Source organism: Ornithorhynchus anatinus, chromosome 4, assembly GCF_004115215.2.
Source record: "Ornithorhynchus anatinus isolate Pmale09 chromosome 4, mOrnAna1.pri.v4, whole genome shotgun sequence".
NCBI lineage: Eukaryota > Metazoa > Chordata > Mammalia > Monotremata > Ornithorhynchidae > Ornithorhynchus > Ornithorhynchus anatinus.
In genome coordinates, this window is record NC_041731.1 from 29,902,097 (window position 1) to 29,918,783 (window position 16,687).

The 16,687-nt window shown below is 41.8% G+C and overlaps 1 protein-coding gene across 3 annotated transcripts in view; it reads right to left on the minus strand.

Moving 5' to 3' along the window:
- BRINP1 (BMP/retinoic acid inducible neural specific 1) overlaps nt 1-16,687 on the minus strand; it is a 128,444-nt gene that overhangs the window by 30,058 nt on the left and 81,699 nt on the right. For all 3 annotated transcript variants that reach the window (XM_029063335.2, XM_007661937.4, XM_029063336.2), the window contains 3 exons: nt 10,424-10,614; nt 6,030-6,199; nt 3,378-3,483 (listed from right to left, as the gene is read on the minus strand). In XM_029063335.2, coding sequence (XP_028919168.1) covers nt 3,378-3,483; nt 6,030-6,199; nt 10,424-10,614 — 467 coding nt within the window. The remainder of the gene's footprint in view (nt 1-3,377; nt 3,484-6,029; nt 6,200-10,423; nt 10,615-16,687) is intronic.

The window sequence follows — 16,687 nt, forward strand, 5'->3', positions numbered from 1 at the left end:
CAGCCTGGGTCTCCAGACCTTGTGAGATTCTCAACTGTTTCTTTGTACCTTATAAGTCCTGCTTGTCAAACTCTGTACATTTCTGAAGTGCACGAGTCAGAGAGACCAATAAAACACCAGTGAACCTATTGCAAGAAGCCCAGTCTGATCTTCTTCTCCTGAGAAGCTCAGGGATTTCGGGACTGGCAGATAAAGGGGTTTATAGCTCGAACAGCCATGCTGAACTCCAGTGTAATGAAGGCACACAGGTCAATTACCCATCTGTTTGTGTTTCTATTGCTCTGAATTACAGTATCCATCCCTGACAGCTCATTGGAGTGGAATAAGAATAAGACAATAATTCACGGGGTGAAACTGTGCAGAAAGGGTGAAAGAGACTGCGATCTCATTCAGAAGTTCACTCCCGTCTTCAGGATAGGTCATTTCCACTCTTGAAAGAGAAAGGCAGCCAAAGGACTCCTGGAATCCCACAGGCCTGATCTTTCCTGTCCCGTTTGCTTATTTCTCCTGGACAAGGAAGAAGAGGTATTAACTCATAAAGAGTGGGTGCTGGATAGGCCAAGGAAGTGAAAGAAGGCCAGTCGATTATGTTGTCATTGGTAATGGAGTTCCTCCACTGGTAATCATCATTTTCATCAGTAGCCATCAGAGAGTGAATGGTTTAAGATGGCAGTCAGGGAGGAAAAAGGAGGGGGTACAAGTTTTTTTAGAAGGTGAGAAGGGACAGGGTCAGGAGTGCAGGCATGAGGAGGCGATCTCCTCTTGAAAGACATCCAAGAAGGATGAGAGAGTGGATGGGAAGGAGCTGGGGAGGTGAGGGAGATTTTGGAGAGTTCATTCCTGATGGTTTTGATTTTGTCATTGAAATAAAATAATTGACAAGGTCTGCAGGGCAAAGGAGGAGGGACATGGGGACACTGGAGACTTCAGGAGGGAGTTAGAGGGCTGAAAGAAACACAGTGCTTTTGGTCCTGCCTCTGCCACTGGTCTGCCTGGTTGCCTTTGATAAATCAGTTAATCTCTCTGTTTCTCAGCTTCCTCAGTGGTTTCCTCACCAAGATAGAACTCATCATGCCTACTAGCAAGTTGTTTTTGACAGAGTTGTTGCTGATGAGCTAAGCTTTTTCTCTGGATATCATCTTCTAGAGGGTAAGGATCAAACTGATGGATTGATTGGACCTGGCCTGGCTAAATATTTTAAACAAGAACAGTATAATTAGACCCATTCAAGAAGATTATAAATGGAATTCCCTACTCTCTTATTTCTTCCATGAAGCCTGCAGAATAGTTACTGCACAGGGAACAGGATGCTTTTGGCTCATAAAACAAAACCAATATTGGGATGCATGGCAGCTTGATTTGAAATCTGAAATCCTTTCAGTCATAAAGATGCTGCTCTTTTATTGAACCGGCCTCCCAGCCAGAGCGACAGGAAGGCAGAAACGCAGAGTCCTGTCAGTGCCTCATGCTCTGCTGCTAATCAGATCAGAAGAGACTAAGTCACGATCCATTACCTGCAGCCCTGTGACTAATTCCTAATGAGGTCTCTCTAAGCAGCTGGAGAGGAAAGAAGGGATTTTAGATAATTATTCAAAAAACCGACCTCCTGGATTGAAAAGATAACATTAAGAGGGAGTTTTAAAGGTCACTTGCTTTATTAAAAGAAGACCTCTTTCTTCTCCACTTGCCCTTTACCCTTCAGGTAGGTGTGGCAACTTCACAGTTTTGGGGATGGAAGAGGTGAATGATCAATTTCAAGCTACTACAACAGTGAGTGGGTGTTATCCCACTAAGTACTCAGTACAGTGCTCTGCATATAGTAAGTGCTCAGTAAATACCATTGACTGATTTTCCTTGCTGTGGGGTCAGTGGTCTAATTCTTTAACTATCCTCTTGTATATCTTCTTGGGTTAAAGGCTTCTTGCCTAAGAATTACCTTCTTACATTACCATATCCTCTTTTTGCCTCTTTCTCCAGAGGCTTATTACATCAAGAATGATGCTGGCTGTTCTTTCCCTCTCTTCAAGATAGAACAGAAGTAATGGCAGAAGGAACCTAGGTTAGATAGAAGGGAGAACTTCCTGACCATGAAGGTCATTAAGCAATGGGAGGAATTCATGGAGATGGAAGTTACCTTTTTGGGGGGCATGCCTTTAAATAGAATAGATTTTCTGGGGTCTGGAGGAAGGGGAATGGACTAAATGATGTTTTAGGGTCCTCTCCAGTCTATAATTCTGTGATTCCATCCTCCCTTTGTTTGTCTTTGTGTCTTTTTCTCAAACCAGTTTAAGGTGTGGGAAGAGAGCAAATAGTTGTGATCCAGGTTGTGTGTCTCCACCTGGGATATATCTCCATGTCTTTGTTCTTTTGGTTTATTCCTCTCTTGGCTTCCATTCCCTTGAGAGAGAAGGGGTGGATGTTTTACTAGGGTCTTCATCCCTCATTCCTAGGTAGAAGGACAGTTGTACTATCCTTAAACAGTGCTTTAGGAGAGAGGAAGGAAATGTAGATTGGATTGGAAAATCCCTTACTCATGCATTTCTTCCCACTTTAAAACAGAATTCCATTATGTTATTCTCCCTCTCCTAAGGCCTGTTAACTGGCCTGGAGCCATTTTCAGAGCCTCATAGCCAGAGGTCATTTAAAGGTCACCCTCCTCACCTTCCCCATTGTTAAGAAGTCACAATGCCATTGCTATTTATCTACTCTCTTCCTACAGCAGAGCACTGAATGTAAGAAAGATATCAGACAATCAAAGTCACATCAGTCAATTTGCTCTTCTTGCAAATCTAGGTGCAATTATCCTTCCAGTGACAGAGAGAATCTTTTTTTTTTCTTCCACAGTGGTGATTCAGGACACACCTGTCAACTGTACTGATTCATCAAAATATGCATAGAATTTGATATAGGAAATAAGCATGAGAATGATTAACAAATAAAAACCGAGAACTCCTATAGCAGGAATCAAGAGATGAAATAGACGTTCTATAAAATAACCTATATTTCTTGGAATTCAAATAACACCTGTCAAAACATATTGAAAATCAAAAACAATAATGTAGAAAATCCAGACGATGGCCTATGAAATTTTAATATATATTAGGTCTGAGGCATCTATAAATAACACCATTTGGACATTTTCATCAAAATAATCAGATAAAGCTCATATCACCATATTTTCTGTCAAAAAGTAATTAATAACCATGAATTCCATGTACTGTATATGTTAAAAAAAACACCTTTTCATAACTCTGCCTTGATTTCTATGCTCTCAGCTTTCATCCACTTCTTTTTGAATTCATCTCTTCCACCCTCTACCTCCCTTCTACCCTCCCACCATTTCCCTCCACTTTCACCTTTCCCTCCTTCCCTCCTACCTTGGAGATGGAGCTTGCTTTCGGTGCTTTGTAGAAGGACAGAACTCACAGAGTCCAGATTGTCATAGCTGTTGCAGCCTAAAGGGCCAGTGCGTGTTTCTGTTACCTAGCACAGAAGACCAGAGAGATGGAACCAGTTTTAGGACATTGTCAAAGCTGGAACTTCAAATTACCACCTTCAGTCATCTACCCTGGAAGGATGGCAGCCTATCTGAGGAAAAGACTTTTGTAGGGATCAAACTAAACCTGCTGGAAACCCACACTCTCCTAACTCAATATTTCTCCATTTCTGGACCAGACAGAGCTCTTGCCATGTTTTATTGCTATTATATGGTGGGAATTGAAAGGATCAGCTTTCTCCTGGGCAGGGAGCCCAGCTAAGAAATGTTCACATATTAGTTTACCATGGGGAAATGCAACTGATTTGAACCAAGAACCAAAAGAGAAAATTGCTTGAGATAGCCGGATCTGGGGTAAATGGGGAAAGGTTAGGAAAATCAGTGATAGGTTGGCTGGTGGAAAAAATATTGCATAAGAGGCACTCACTCTGCTGGCTCAAGTGGATTCTGGGAGGTTTATAAGGGAAAGCCCTTCGAAGAAGGAGGGCTGCCCTTCCAGGACACACAAGGGGGGATTATCTGCAGTCAGAGCTTCAGGATCTTAATTCAGCACTCCATCTGCCATGGCCAGCCACGGCCAGAAAAACAACACACAGAAATAATAAAAATTGGGTCCATTCAGAGCTCGTTTACAGCCATAGCTTCATACTGATTTCATTCTTTGCTGTAAATTCCTTAACAATATAATATCCCATTCCAAGCTGAAGGTGTACAGAGAAATGGACCTTTGTTAGTAGACCTGACTTTTCTTTCCTTTATATACTTCAGTCCCCCTGATCTTCCTCTCTTGACCTCTTCCTCCTTTCTTCCTGTCTGTGACAGTTTGTCTTCCTTGCTCTTTAGTTGTCATTGGTGGTGTCTACACATACAAATGTCCCAATAATTCAAATTCAAATTGACATATTGGATTGAGTAATTCAGATATTTTAGGTACGCAAGCTGAGAGTATTCACATAATTCAATCCAAAGTTTATTTTGACTCCTTTAATATCTTGTTAATTTGCACATTTTTTTCTATAAAACCTTATTGCAGGAGGTAAGCGACCTCTTTTTTTCTAGAGAAAAAATGTCTATGTAAGGAGGCAGCATGGTCTAGTGGAAAGAACTTGGGTCTGGGTATCAATCAAGTACTTGTATTTATTGAGAGCTTACTGTGTGCAGAGCAATGAAGTAAGCACTTGGGAGAGAACAATATAACAGTTGATAGACACAGTCTCTGTCCACAACAAGCTCAGGAAAACTGGTTCTAGTCCCAGTTCTGCCACTAACCTATTGTATAATGTCAGGAAATCTCTCATCTCCTCTGAGCCTCAGTTTCCTCATCTGTAGAATGGGGATAATAATATCAGCCTTTCTCTTCCTCATGGGGGCATTTTGAGTATATAAAGCAGACAATCATGAACATGTGTTGAGAAATTGGAATAATTTCAAGGTCAAACTTCAAGGTATTATTAGACCCATTATTAATATGTAGATATACATATCTGTACTTCCCTTTTAAAGATAATAATACCAATGAAAGGACCCCATCCCAGTGAGCAAGTGTGACTGAAAAGATCATTGTTTGACTGAAAGAACTTTCTATCTTGTTGGAATGAAATAATACAACCTTGTGTTCATGGCCCATCTCTGTTTTCAAGTCTTTAGAAGCAGCATGGCAGAGTGGATAGAGCACAGATTGGGGAGTCAGAAGTTCATGGGTTCTAATCCTGGCTCTACCACTTGTCTGCTGTGTGACCTTGGGCAGATCACTTCACTTTTCTGTGCCTCAGTTACCTCATCTGTAAAATGGGGATTAATCTGTAAGCTCCACTTGGGACAGGAGCTGTGTCCAACCTGATTTGCTTGTATGAAAACCAGCTACTTAGTACAGTGCCTCGCACATAGTAAGCGCTTAATGAATACCACAATTATCATTATTAAGTCCTCCTCTTGGTATCCTAATCACTGTGAATCCTCTTCTTAAAGAGAACCATCTTCCTGCCACTCTGTCTGGTGCAGTGTGTCTTTTAGTAATCTACTGGTGTAATGCTGTGGCATTTATCCCACGCCTGGGCTCCCTTCTGATTGTCCCAACACTTCATCATCCCTCCGGCGTGGGCACATCAAGTAAGTTGTAGAAATAATGTGTGTGTGTGTGCACACGTGTTTGGGAGGTAATCATCAAGCTTTCAACTCCCCTCTACTCCCCCCTTCTTTTTATCACTTAGCGTGGCTTAGTGGAAAGAGCACGGGCTTGGGAGTCAGAGGTTGTGGGTTATAATCCTGGCTCTGCCACTTGTCTACTATGTGGCCTTGGGCAAGTCACTTAATGTCTCTGTGCCTCATTTACCTCATCTGTAAAATGGGGATTAAGACTGTGAGCCCCACGTGAGACAACCGGGTTACCTTGTATATACCCCAGCGCTTAGAAAAGTGCTTGGCACATAGTAAGCACTTAAGAAATACCATAAAGATGATTATTATTACTCTTTCTCCCTCTCTTACTTTCTCTCTTTTTCTCAGGGACTCCCAGGGGGAAGAGAGCTGCTACCTTGATAGCTCCAGTAGAAATCTGGATCTCATGGAGTCGCTTCATGGTGCCATCACGATCAACGAAGTAGGAAGATGCAAGTTGATGCAAGGCCTCCACGCTCTGTGTGGCATTCCCTGACTTCCTGTCGAGTCGACTTTTGTCCATGTACATGGTCAAGGCCTCCTCTCCTGCAGAGTATAGGAAAAGAGATTCAAAAGGGTTCAGGCATGGACCAAGAGGTCTATATGAGGTCACTCCATGGTAGATTGAAGAAAATTGTTAAATTGCACTTAGCCATCAGACCAGCAATCAATCAATGGTATTTATTGAATGCTTACTATGCGCAGAGCATGGTAATAAGCACTTGAGAGAGTAATACAACAAAGTTGGTAGACACAATCACTGCCGATAATGAGCTTACTGACTAGGCCATTATTTAGTTCCCTTAAAGCTCATGGAAGGTCCCATCTGAGGTTCTGGGGGAATGACCTCTGTGACAGTCCCTCTCCCAAATCCCCTCGAAGAGCAAGTTTGGATCATTACTCTGTGAGTTTATGTATGCTACAAAAGTTGAATGCTGACCCAAATGCCCAAATCTTTGCAGGGCATCAACTCTCAGAGGCTAACAAGGGTCTAGGAGATGGGTGAGGAAAGGTGGGAGGGAAGAAGGTAGGGAGACGATCTGTCAGAGCTGTGGTATAGACCTCCGAAATCTGCTGTGAATATGATCTAACAGGATTCTTCCCAGTGCCCTCTCCACCCGCCACTTACACATACACACACATACACACACACACACACACACACGTGCGTGCACATGCACACACATTCATAGCCATGATACATCACTCTTGAAGTGATGGCACTAGTCATTTCTATCCAAAGGGTGAATGTGAGGTTCAGGCCAGCTTTGAACAGTAAGGAACCAAACAGCAAGTTGACCGCTGTATGACTCCCTGCAGTTGGCTTCCTTTTTCCTCCAGGGGCCTAGCTGTCCCCAAAATATTTCCAACATATTAAAAAAGGACTTGTCATTACCCAGGGAATCTTACTTTAATATGCTGTAATCACACTGGCCTGGAAAATCTAGACATTCACTTGCAGGGAAACAAATCAGCAATACTCCAGTCTTGGTTAGACTGGATTCTCAAGCAGAAACTTAGATCGGGATATTTGAATTTGCTGGCCTACATGAGGCAGGCAAGTCCAGTCTGGAGGTCAGGGCATTATTACTGAGTGACCAGTGGGGATTTTAAGTCACTGTCCATTAGAGGCAGTAACAGAGAAATATTGGTTGACTCTCTGGATCCCAGCCAGGTTTGCGTTGCATTCGAGGAACAGGAATGGACTCAGGGACATGTGATAGAATGGGTGATATCTGCCCATATTTATCCAATAGTCCCTTAAAGTGTAAATTCATATGGGTCAGGGATTGTGTCAGATCCACCTATTTCCACCAATCATAGAACTTAGTATAATGCTCAGCATTTAACAAATACCACAATAATAATATTATATAGAACAATATATTATCATTGGTATCATCAATATGATTAACAAATGCAGCAATAAATATGGTTTAAGCCTCCACTGTTCTCTGATGTGTTCATTCTAGGACCCAGAAGAATTTGTAATCTCTTCCAAAAGTGTTCTCCCATGATCCAGGGAGACCAGGAATGTAGCAATGGACACCTTGGAATGGAATGAGAATGAGTCTCCTGGAACCAGAAACAGCATGGCCTAATGGAAAGAGCATAGGCTTGGGAGTCAGAGGACCTGGGTTTTAAATCCAATTCCACCACTTGTCTGCGGCATGACCTTTGAAAGTCACTTAAGTTATCTGTGCCTCAGTTACCTCATCTGTAAAATGGGGATTAAGACTGTGAGCCCCATGTAGGACAGGGACTCTGTCCAACCTGATTCTCTTATATCTACCCCACTATTTAGTTCAGGTGCCTGGAACATGGTAAGTGCTTAACAAATACCATAAAAACAAAAAACAAACAGAAAAACAAAAGGATTCTTTCATTCCTTCAGTCATCTTTATTGAGTGCTTACTGTATGCAAAGCACTGTACTAAGCACAATATAACAATAATGTGGAGAAAGAGGTCTTAGGGGTTTAGGTTGTATAAATGGAGTATCTGGGATCCTAGGAAAGAAGGATCTGTAGTCCCTGCGGAAAGAGAGTAGCAAATGTAAACCTCAGATCAAGATGGGTTAGAAGCCTTTCTGGTCATTATTAAGACTTAAATTCCCCTGTATTAAATGGATGTTCAGTTCAAAGCTGCTTTCTCAATTGTTTTTTTCCTGCAAATTACCAATCAGCTGGGCAGATTCCTTTTCAAGTCCTTTGGCCCTCTATCTGACCCTAAATCAATCCCTCGGTCAGAATGAAAGGAAAGTGGTTCTGGCTGGGTGTGAGCTACTGGGAGCCGGGGCGGATGTCCATGGTATGCTGATGCAGGCCAGGACTGGTTGAGACTGCTGAGGGTCCAATGTTCTGCCACACTAAGAGGGGCTTTTGCTCAAAAGATGGCATTCCTTTTGCTCTTAAGCCTGGCTGAGGGTTGAATGCAATATGAGTAGATTAAGACAGGGGTCCCAGTGGATAATTGTTTCACCCAGTGCACGGCATTTAGAGAGAAGCAGCAACTGCCTAGGGCTATTGATCTGAAATGTCAAGGTCTCAAACTGCCCCTCAGGCTTCCTGATATAATAGAGTAAGGAAACACAATCCCTGCCCACAGTGAGCTTCCAGTCTAGTGGGAAAACAGACAGTAAAATAAATTTTGAGTAGGAGAAAAGATATGTACATGCAAGGAGGCAAATTCTCCTCTCCTTGTTCAGAACAGCATTTGATTTAGGTCCTCATTTTCCCTGTTCCCCTCATTCTTCTTCCCTCCTTCTGTCCCCCTCCTTTCCTTGGCCCTCCTCTTCCCCCATCTCCTCTCTCTGCTCACATTTTGGGCTGATTGAGCATTTAGCAGTGTGGTCCAACATCAGCTCCTGTTACAAGGCTTTGCATATTTAAAATGTTGTGCTGTAAAAACAGGAGCGGAACAAGCCATGGTGAATAATTCACAACCTCGACTCAGTGAAATTAAAAATATATTTCACCACAAAGGTCTTGGTTACTCGGGATTTCTGGGACTACTTGAAGGAAAATGTTTTCTGACTGAGGAACTGAATTTAGCACACTGCCTGATTTCTTCCTTTTTTGATTGTGAGTTAAATAAAACTGTGAGAGGCTGAGGTCTAAACTTATTCCTTTGGTTAATTCAAGACAGAGAGTGGGAATTTAGTCTGTTGCAGCCTTACCCATTGCAGGACCAGGAACAGGGAAGTGGAAGGGCAGGGCATTGATCCAAAGAGGAAATTAATGGATGCCTCTGGAAACTAGATTTTCACAAGGATGCCAGAGTCTTTCATGGGTAGACAAGGAACCGCTGTACTTTTATTACCCTAATCATTTCAACGGTGGAAGAAAAGGAATCATGGTTTAGAGTACATAAATCCCAAAGGCATGGAATACCATGTATTTCTGTCATCGAATTCCTATTCTCACATGACTGCCCCACTTTCTGGACAAAGAAGCTGGGGCTTTATTAGTGGCTTTCTGCGAATCTTACATGTTTCTGGGAGGTTCAGAATTCACAATAGCCTCCCTAATCTACAATTTGGATCATTTAGAAATTACTCCCATCTTCATCCTTTTATCCTCTGTACTGCTGACACAGAAAGGCAGGTTTTGATCTAGTGAAGGAAGTTTTCAATCTTCAACATATTTAACAAAGGTTCAGTAAACCTACAACAAAGAAATATTCAGTAGCAGTAGAGACCTCAGTGGGAAAGGGTAAGAAGACCAAAGGATACTGTCCTGTAAACTGTTTAGGCATTTATCATATTTTGCATCTGCCACATAAAGTTTAAAAAGGCAGTCAGAGGAAAGACAGGTAAGTAGAGATACTAGAAAGCTAAGGCATGAGAAAAAACATAGACATGCATATATATATATATATATCCGTCTATCTCTGCATTCAACCGAATAATATTTTAAAAGTATTTCTGTAATTTAAAATCTTCCTAATTCAGAATGGATTTCCCCATGAATCCAAATAATTTTATATGTTTATTTGGGTAAGTCTTATCAGCCTAATCTCCCCCAGAATGTCAGTACCCCAAAGGGGCAACAGTGCAACTATGCATTGAAAAACAATCTCATTAGGGATCCATTCTTAAAACCATCTGACCAAGCACTCACCATTTGAATGTTGTTTCTTGGACTAATCTGGTCAATTCATTAAATGAGTTCAAGAAGAACAGAGAGTCCAGGGATTCAGAATACCCTGCCCTCCCCTCCTGGTGCCCCTGGTTACCACATAGCAATACTGATTTCAGGGGACTACCTACCTCCCAAGGTAGCAGAGATGAGGATGTGGGTGCCGTACTTTTTAATGATGGTATCGATGAACTGCTGAGTCGTGGGTCGCCTCCCCAGGAGTCTGATGCTTCTCTGAAACTCAGGCATTAGTGGCACTGGGTTGCGGAGCAGATCTCTCCGCTCGATGGCTGTGTTCCTCACCTTCCAACGGGCAAATTCCCTACAACAACACAGGAAAACTATGCAGGTGAGTCCGGAAGGGCAGATACAGGGGAAACTCTCCTGAAGTAAAAGAGTCTGATCAGGTAAAATACCACCACTCTCTCCCTGCCAAATAATAGCAGCAAAACTGTATACTTGAATAGACTCTTTTTTACCAGAGGACCAACCAGGCCTTCTGTGTATGAAGTAGAGATGTCTCTCACCATTGTGCAGATGGATAGACTAAGGTTCAAATGTACTGATTTGCTCACTATAGTCAGGATGCATAACTTGCTCTCTCCTTGAGCAAATGATCTAGTACCTCTTTGTAAACACTGGATACCTAATCTTGGTAAGTGTCAGGAGGAGTTAGTAACTGTGTCATTGGTTGGCATGGCAAAAAGAAGCAGTTACCGTATTTTTCCCTGTTGGGAAATGTGCACCCAGCATTAAATTTCCAGTGAGCACTGGAGATACACAGCATTATTGTCCAGTGAGATTTATTGATCCGGAGAGTGAGAAACATGCAAACTGGCTGCAATGGAAAGTGAGTTCTGAAAGCAACCATTTTCCTCCAGGATCCAGCCCTTTTGGAAAGAAACAGGACCATCAAAGTCCTGTTTTTTAAATTTCCCTGGGAAAAGCAAACAATTCTATCATGTCAACTTAACCAAATGAGTAGAGAACCAAAGCACAAAGGAGAAGAGGGAGAGGAACTAGAAAAAGAAACTAAAAAGGAGTTTCTGTTCCCTTCTGATCCTCCCTTCATTATAGTGGGGTGTGCACTGAAGGAAGAGAAGCAAAGTATTAATGGAACAAGAAATATGGAAGCCCATACCCTGAGTTTGCCTCTAACCTCAAGGCAAGGAATCTCTGCTACCCACGTCCCATCTCAAGGTGGACAAGTGTTCCCCCTTCAACAAAAGGTCCAGTAGCTTTTCCTGCACATTTGAAATCTTTATTCAATGCCTGTAAATCTCCCGGGCAACTTGGATCCTCATGTTAAAACCAGACATCTGATCTCAAAAAGCGACTGGAAGGTCACACTTTTCTACTTGATTCTAAGCTCCTAGAGGATCATAATTCATGTCTCTTCTTTGAGATGTATCCCAAGTGCCTAATACAGTGCTTTGCATCGATAGATTGTAGATGCTCAGTAGACTGTAACAGAATCTAAGAAACCCAAAAATTATGGTCACAGCAATAGGTCTTCTCCATTGTAAAGTGAACATTCTTAGTTCCTGGAACCCTGTCACTTGTGGTCTGCTTAGTGTCCACTGCTTTGTGGCAAGTTCTCCAAAGGCACATAAAAAAGAGAGTTGAGGTGGAGTGTCAGATAATTTAGAGAAAAATAAAAACAATCTGCATTAATTATCCAGGGGCCTCATTTGTGGATGATCAGTAAATATAAATTAGTGATCAAACAATCAGTGGTATTAAGTACTTACTGTACACAGAGTACAGTACTAAGCATTTGGGATCATGTAACCAATTCCATTGTATCCTGACACACATTCTATGCTACCTGCTGACACAGAGGGAATGATCCTGTATGAATCATTGAAAATGCTATGAAAACAAGCATGTGCCTGTATGTACATAGCCTAGGCACAACCCGAGAAACTGTAATGGAAGTCAAGTAGAGAGTCTTAAAAAATTGGCAGCAATGACAAAAGATGTAATCTTCCTTTCCTATCCCTTTCCTTTGAGTTGTATTTTCATGAGTTTATGTGTGGGTGGGAGAATTCTAAATGTGTTCACTTCATCAGATTCTCATGTTCTCTTAACTAAGTGATAAGAGGAGTGGTGCAAGGAGATGAAGGGGTAGCATAAGAAAAACTAGGTTGCCCCACACACAAATGCATACACACCTTTTTAAATGCTGAATACCATTTTTCACAGCTCTTAGGCTGTTGAGAACTCTTCATAGAGCCGAAGGTTCTGCCATTTATACGTATGAAAAGAGCTCAGATGAATAAATATATGAGAGGATTTTACAGATACAAAAAGAGAGAGAATTTCTGGGTAAGAAAGCCCAAGTAAGAATGTTAATTAATAACTTAGTAATAAGAAAGCAATTAAAAATCACACTCAATTCCTAAAGTTCATTAGCCAACAGAAGGAAGAAAGACCATCTGTGCTGCTTCCCCAAAGAGAGAAATAATTAATTCCTAGAAAACAAAAACACACTTCTTCTCCAGGAGGCTAATGTCTGACATACAGTATCCGCCTACACAGGCATAACTGAATTGACTAGTAAGGCACCTAAAACTTTTCACCCTAATGGGTGCTGTCAAGCTTTTAGAGGTCACATATTGCCAGAGGTGATCCTCTGTAGGGGGAGAGGGAAATGTGGTCTGACATAATTGAAGGAAAAAAAAAATGAATCCCTACTCTTTTCTGAATTATCTGAATCATTACCTTAACTTTCTACAATTCTTTGCCACAGGAGAGCTGAGAGAAAAGAAGATGTGTGTTCAGAGATTGAGTGAAGTGGAGACTAGAAACAATGATTAGGAGGAAGTGAACAACAGTACTGGTGTGTGTGGTGGCAGTGAGAGGAGGGGGAAGTTATTGCCTAAATTTTCTGGGTAATTAACTCAACTCCTCAACTTCCCAGGCCTCAGGGTACCTGTAACTGTAACAAACACCAGGATCAAATCTCAATCTATTGGAACAATCCTTTTTTTTAGTTTTTCATTAGTCTGAAACCAGTTCCTTACTTATACCTACCTGCACACCATTACTGGGTAGGAAAGGGAACAGCCAATATCATTATCCTCCTTTTAAAAAGAGGGAAATGAAGCATAGACATCCTCTAGATTTCTCAGGGACTCAATAATGGAGCAAGGAATAGAGCCCAAGTGTTCCAACTTCTGACTAATCTGAATAAAATTGAATGGTTTCTACTCTACTCCTTCACATTTCAGTAGAAGTCAGCCTCAGTGGAATGGTTTACTGAGGCAACAGGAATCTGGGGAAACATAGAAACCACCATACAAATCCCGATCTTTTCGCAACTTTCTTTTCCCTCAAGAGAGATTGGTCAAAAGGTCTGTTTACTGTCTCAGAGGAGCTGTGCTTTCAAACAAGGAAAATTACACTACCAAGACCAGCAGAAGAAAATAGGTTTAGTGCCTGCTTTCTTTGAGTGCTTTATTCTGCTGAGACCTTCCATACAAATCCTGGACTGATCCTTGTGACATGGAACCTCCCCCCCATCCTGCTGAGAGAAAAGTGAAGCTAAATTTGGTTGGGAATATGCAGTTAGACAATAAAGCCCAATTAACCATCCCAGCAGGATGGGGTAACCAATTAGTGAAAGGTTAAAGCAGGATTTTGGGTGGCATAGGGAAGGTAACAACCCAAATGCAGGAATAACAAAAGAAGACATGGAATGAACTGGGATAGGGATAGGGATAGGGATGGATAACCCACTGTGCTCAGGGAAAGAAGCATTCTCAGATGAAACCTCTATCTTTTCCCTCATTCTAAATTTACATTAAAGTGCAGGCCTAGAGGCAGAGATTATAACTGTGGATTCAGAGGTTGAAAGGAGGGGAACAAAGACTTGAGAATAAGATAGGGTTAGAGAAAGGAAATCAATCAATTAATCAATCAATGGCATTTATTGGGCACTTTCTGTGTATGGGCAGGGAACGTATCTACTAACTCTGTTATATGTACTCTCCCAAGTACTTAGTACAGTGTTTTGTACATAGTAAGCACTCAATAAATATGATTGATTGTGGAGCACTCTACTAAGTGCTTGGAAGAGTACAATACAACACAGTTGGTAGATTCAATCCCTGCCTTCTAGACTGTAAGCTCTTTATGGGCAGGGAACATGTCTGCTAATTTATAATGGTATTTGCTAAGCACTTACTATGTGCTTAACTACACTGTACTGTACTTTCCTAAACACTTAGTACAGTGCTCTGCTCATAGTAGGTGTTTAATAAATACTTTTGATTGATTACCCACAAGTTGCTGACAGTCTAGAGGGGGATACAATTATTCAAATTAATTAAAAATAGGGGAAATGGGAGCTTATAGAATACGTACACAAGTAGTGTAGGGCTGGGAGTGGGGTGAATATCAAGTGCTTAAGGGGTACAGATCCAAATGTCTAGGCAACAGAGGAGGGAGGGCAAGGAGGGGAAATGAGCACTTATTTGGGGGAAGGCCTGTAGGGGGCAGTGGGCAAGAAGACAAGGTTCGGAAAGAAGGATAAAAGGGAAGTGTTGGGTGGTGAGAGAGCACAATGTAAATGTTAATGATAATTATTATTAATGATTATTATTATTGTTATTTTGGTATTTGTTAAATTCTTACTATGTGCCAAGCACTGTTCTAACCATTGGGGTAGATGCAAGTTAAATCAGATTGGACACAGTTCCTGTCCCACATGGGGCTCACAGCCTTAATCCCATTTTACAGATGAGGTAAGTGAGGCACAGAGAAGTTAAGTGACTTGTCTAAGGTCACACAGCAGACATGTGATGGAGCCAGGATTAGAACGCAAGTCCTTCTGACTCCCAGGCCCATGCTCTATCCACTAAGCCATGCTGCTTTTCTAAAGGGATAGGTAAGGCAGGAAGAATCTATTCTCATTTATCCCAGAGTTCAGGATACTTTTTCTCTGTCCTCCTGAGGCAGCAATATAGTTCCTGGACACCAGAGAGATATGGGATTGAAGCAATATGGCCTAATGGATAGAGTACGGGCCTGGGAGTCAGAGGGTCATAGGTTCTAATTTCGACTCTGCCACATCTGCTGTGTGGCCTGGGCAAATCACTTTGGTTTTCTGTGCCTTAGAAACTTCATCTGTAAAATGTGGATTGAAATTCTGAGCCCCATGTGGGGCTGGGACCATGTCCAACCCGATTTGATTGTATCCACCCTGGCACTTAGTAGAGTGCCTGGCACATAGTAAGCACATAACAAATGCCACAGCAATTGTAGTTCATCCTAGTTCTGAAATCTCTCACGGGGTTGAGTAGGGGAATCACTGAAAAAGAGGAGGGAGTTCAGAGCTCCGAAGAAAGGAGGGAGCATACCCTGGTGCCATCCCTGAGTCAGCATGGGGAAGAGGGGAATCCAAGGGCACAGCTAAATCTGGAAGAATGCATCTTAACAAGAGAGGATGTCAGAGCAAATTAGACCGCCTGCCTTCAAAATGCCAAGATGACCAAAGGGGCTGTGATGGAAAATCAAGCTGAGAACAGACCTAAGGGCTTGTTGTTTTAGCACAGAAAAATGAAATGCCTCAGAGGAAGGGATCATTTTTTAATAATTAGAGAAAGGTTTTGACTTTAATGGACAGTGGGGGGCGGGGTGTCTAAAATGGCTCCCCATGACATCCTTCTAATGGGATCTGGAGAGATTTGTGAGAGAAAAATCCATCTATACCATCCTAGCTGACTGGATTCCCCTATAGGACAATGCATTTACAGCAGCATAAACTACATGTCCCATTTTCTCAGGTAGAGCCATTTCCGAATACTCCATATCCACCTAGAGGGTGGGTTACGGGAATAGGAAAAAAACATAAAATCCTAAAATTGATTTAGCCACCACTCAACTCCCTTCACTGTCACCATGACAAATTAAGGCTTCAGATGAGCAAGGAAACTCTACTCTTCCTGCTCACCAATCCACCTGCTCTGCCACAGCCTACACTTTAATGGAGCATCTGCTAAACAACAAAAAAGTCAGGGGATGGATATCAGAAAGAAGCAAAAGGCCCTGGTTATCCACAGCCTAGGTAAGTCACTGTTGGGTAATTGCATTGACTGTGTAGTATCATTTGTTTAGATATGGTTAGGGAATGATGTGGTACAGCATATAAGTTTTAATAGATTTCTAAAATGATAATGATGTTCCCAGGGACTCCTGAAATCTGATGTGTTTGGGATAAATAAAACATTTACAAATCAATTTACCCAATTTGCCAAATATTTCTAAATAATCTACTGTCAGAGCATGTCAGAACTAAGTACAGACTAATGCAATTGATGGTTGAATTACTTTCCAATGATCATAACTCAGATTCAACACTATTATTCGATTATTTTTTTCTTTATATTTCC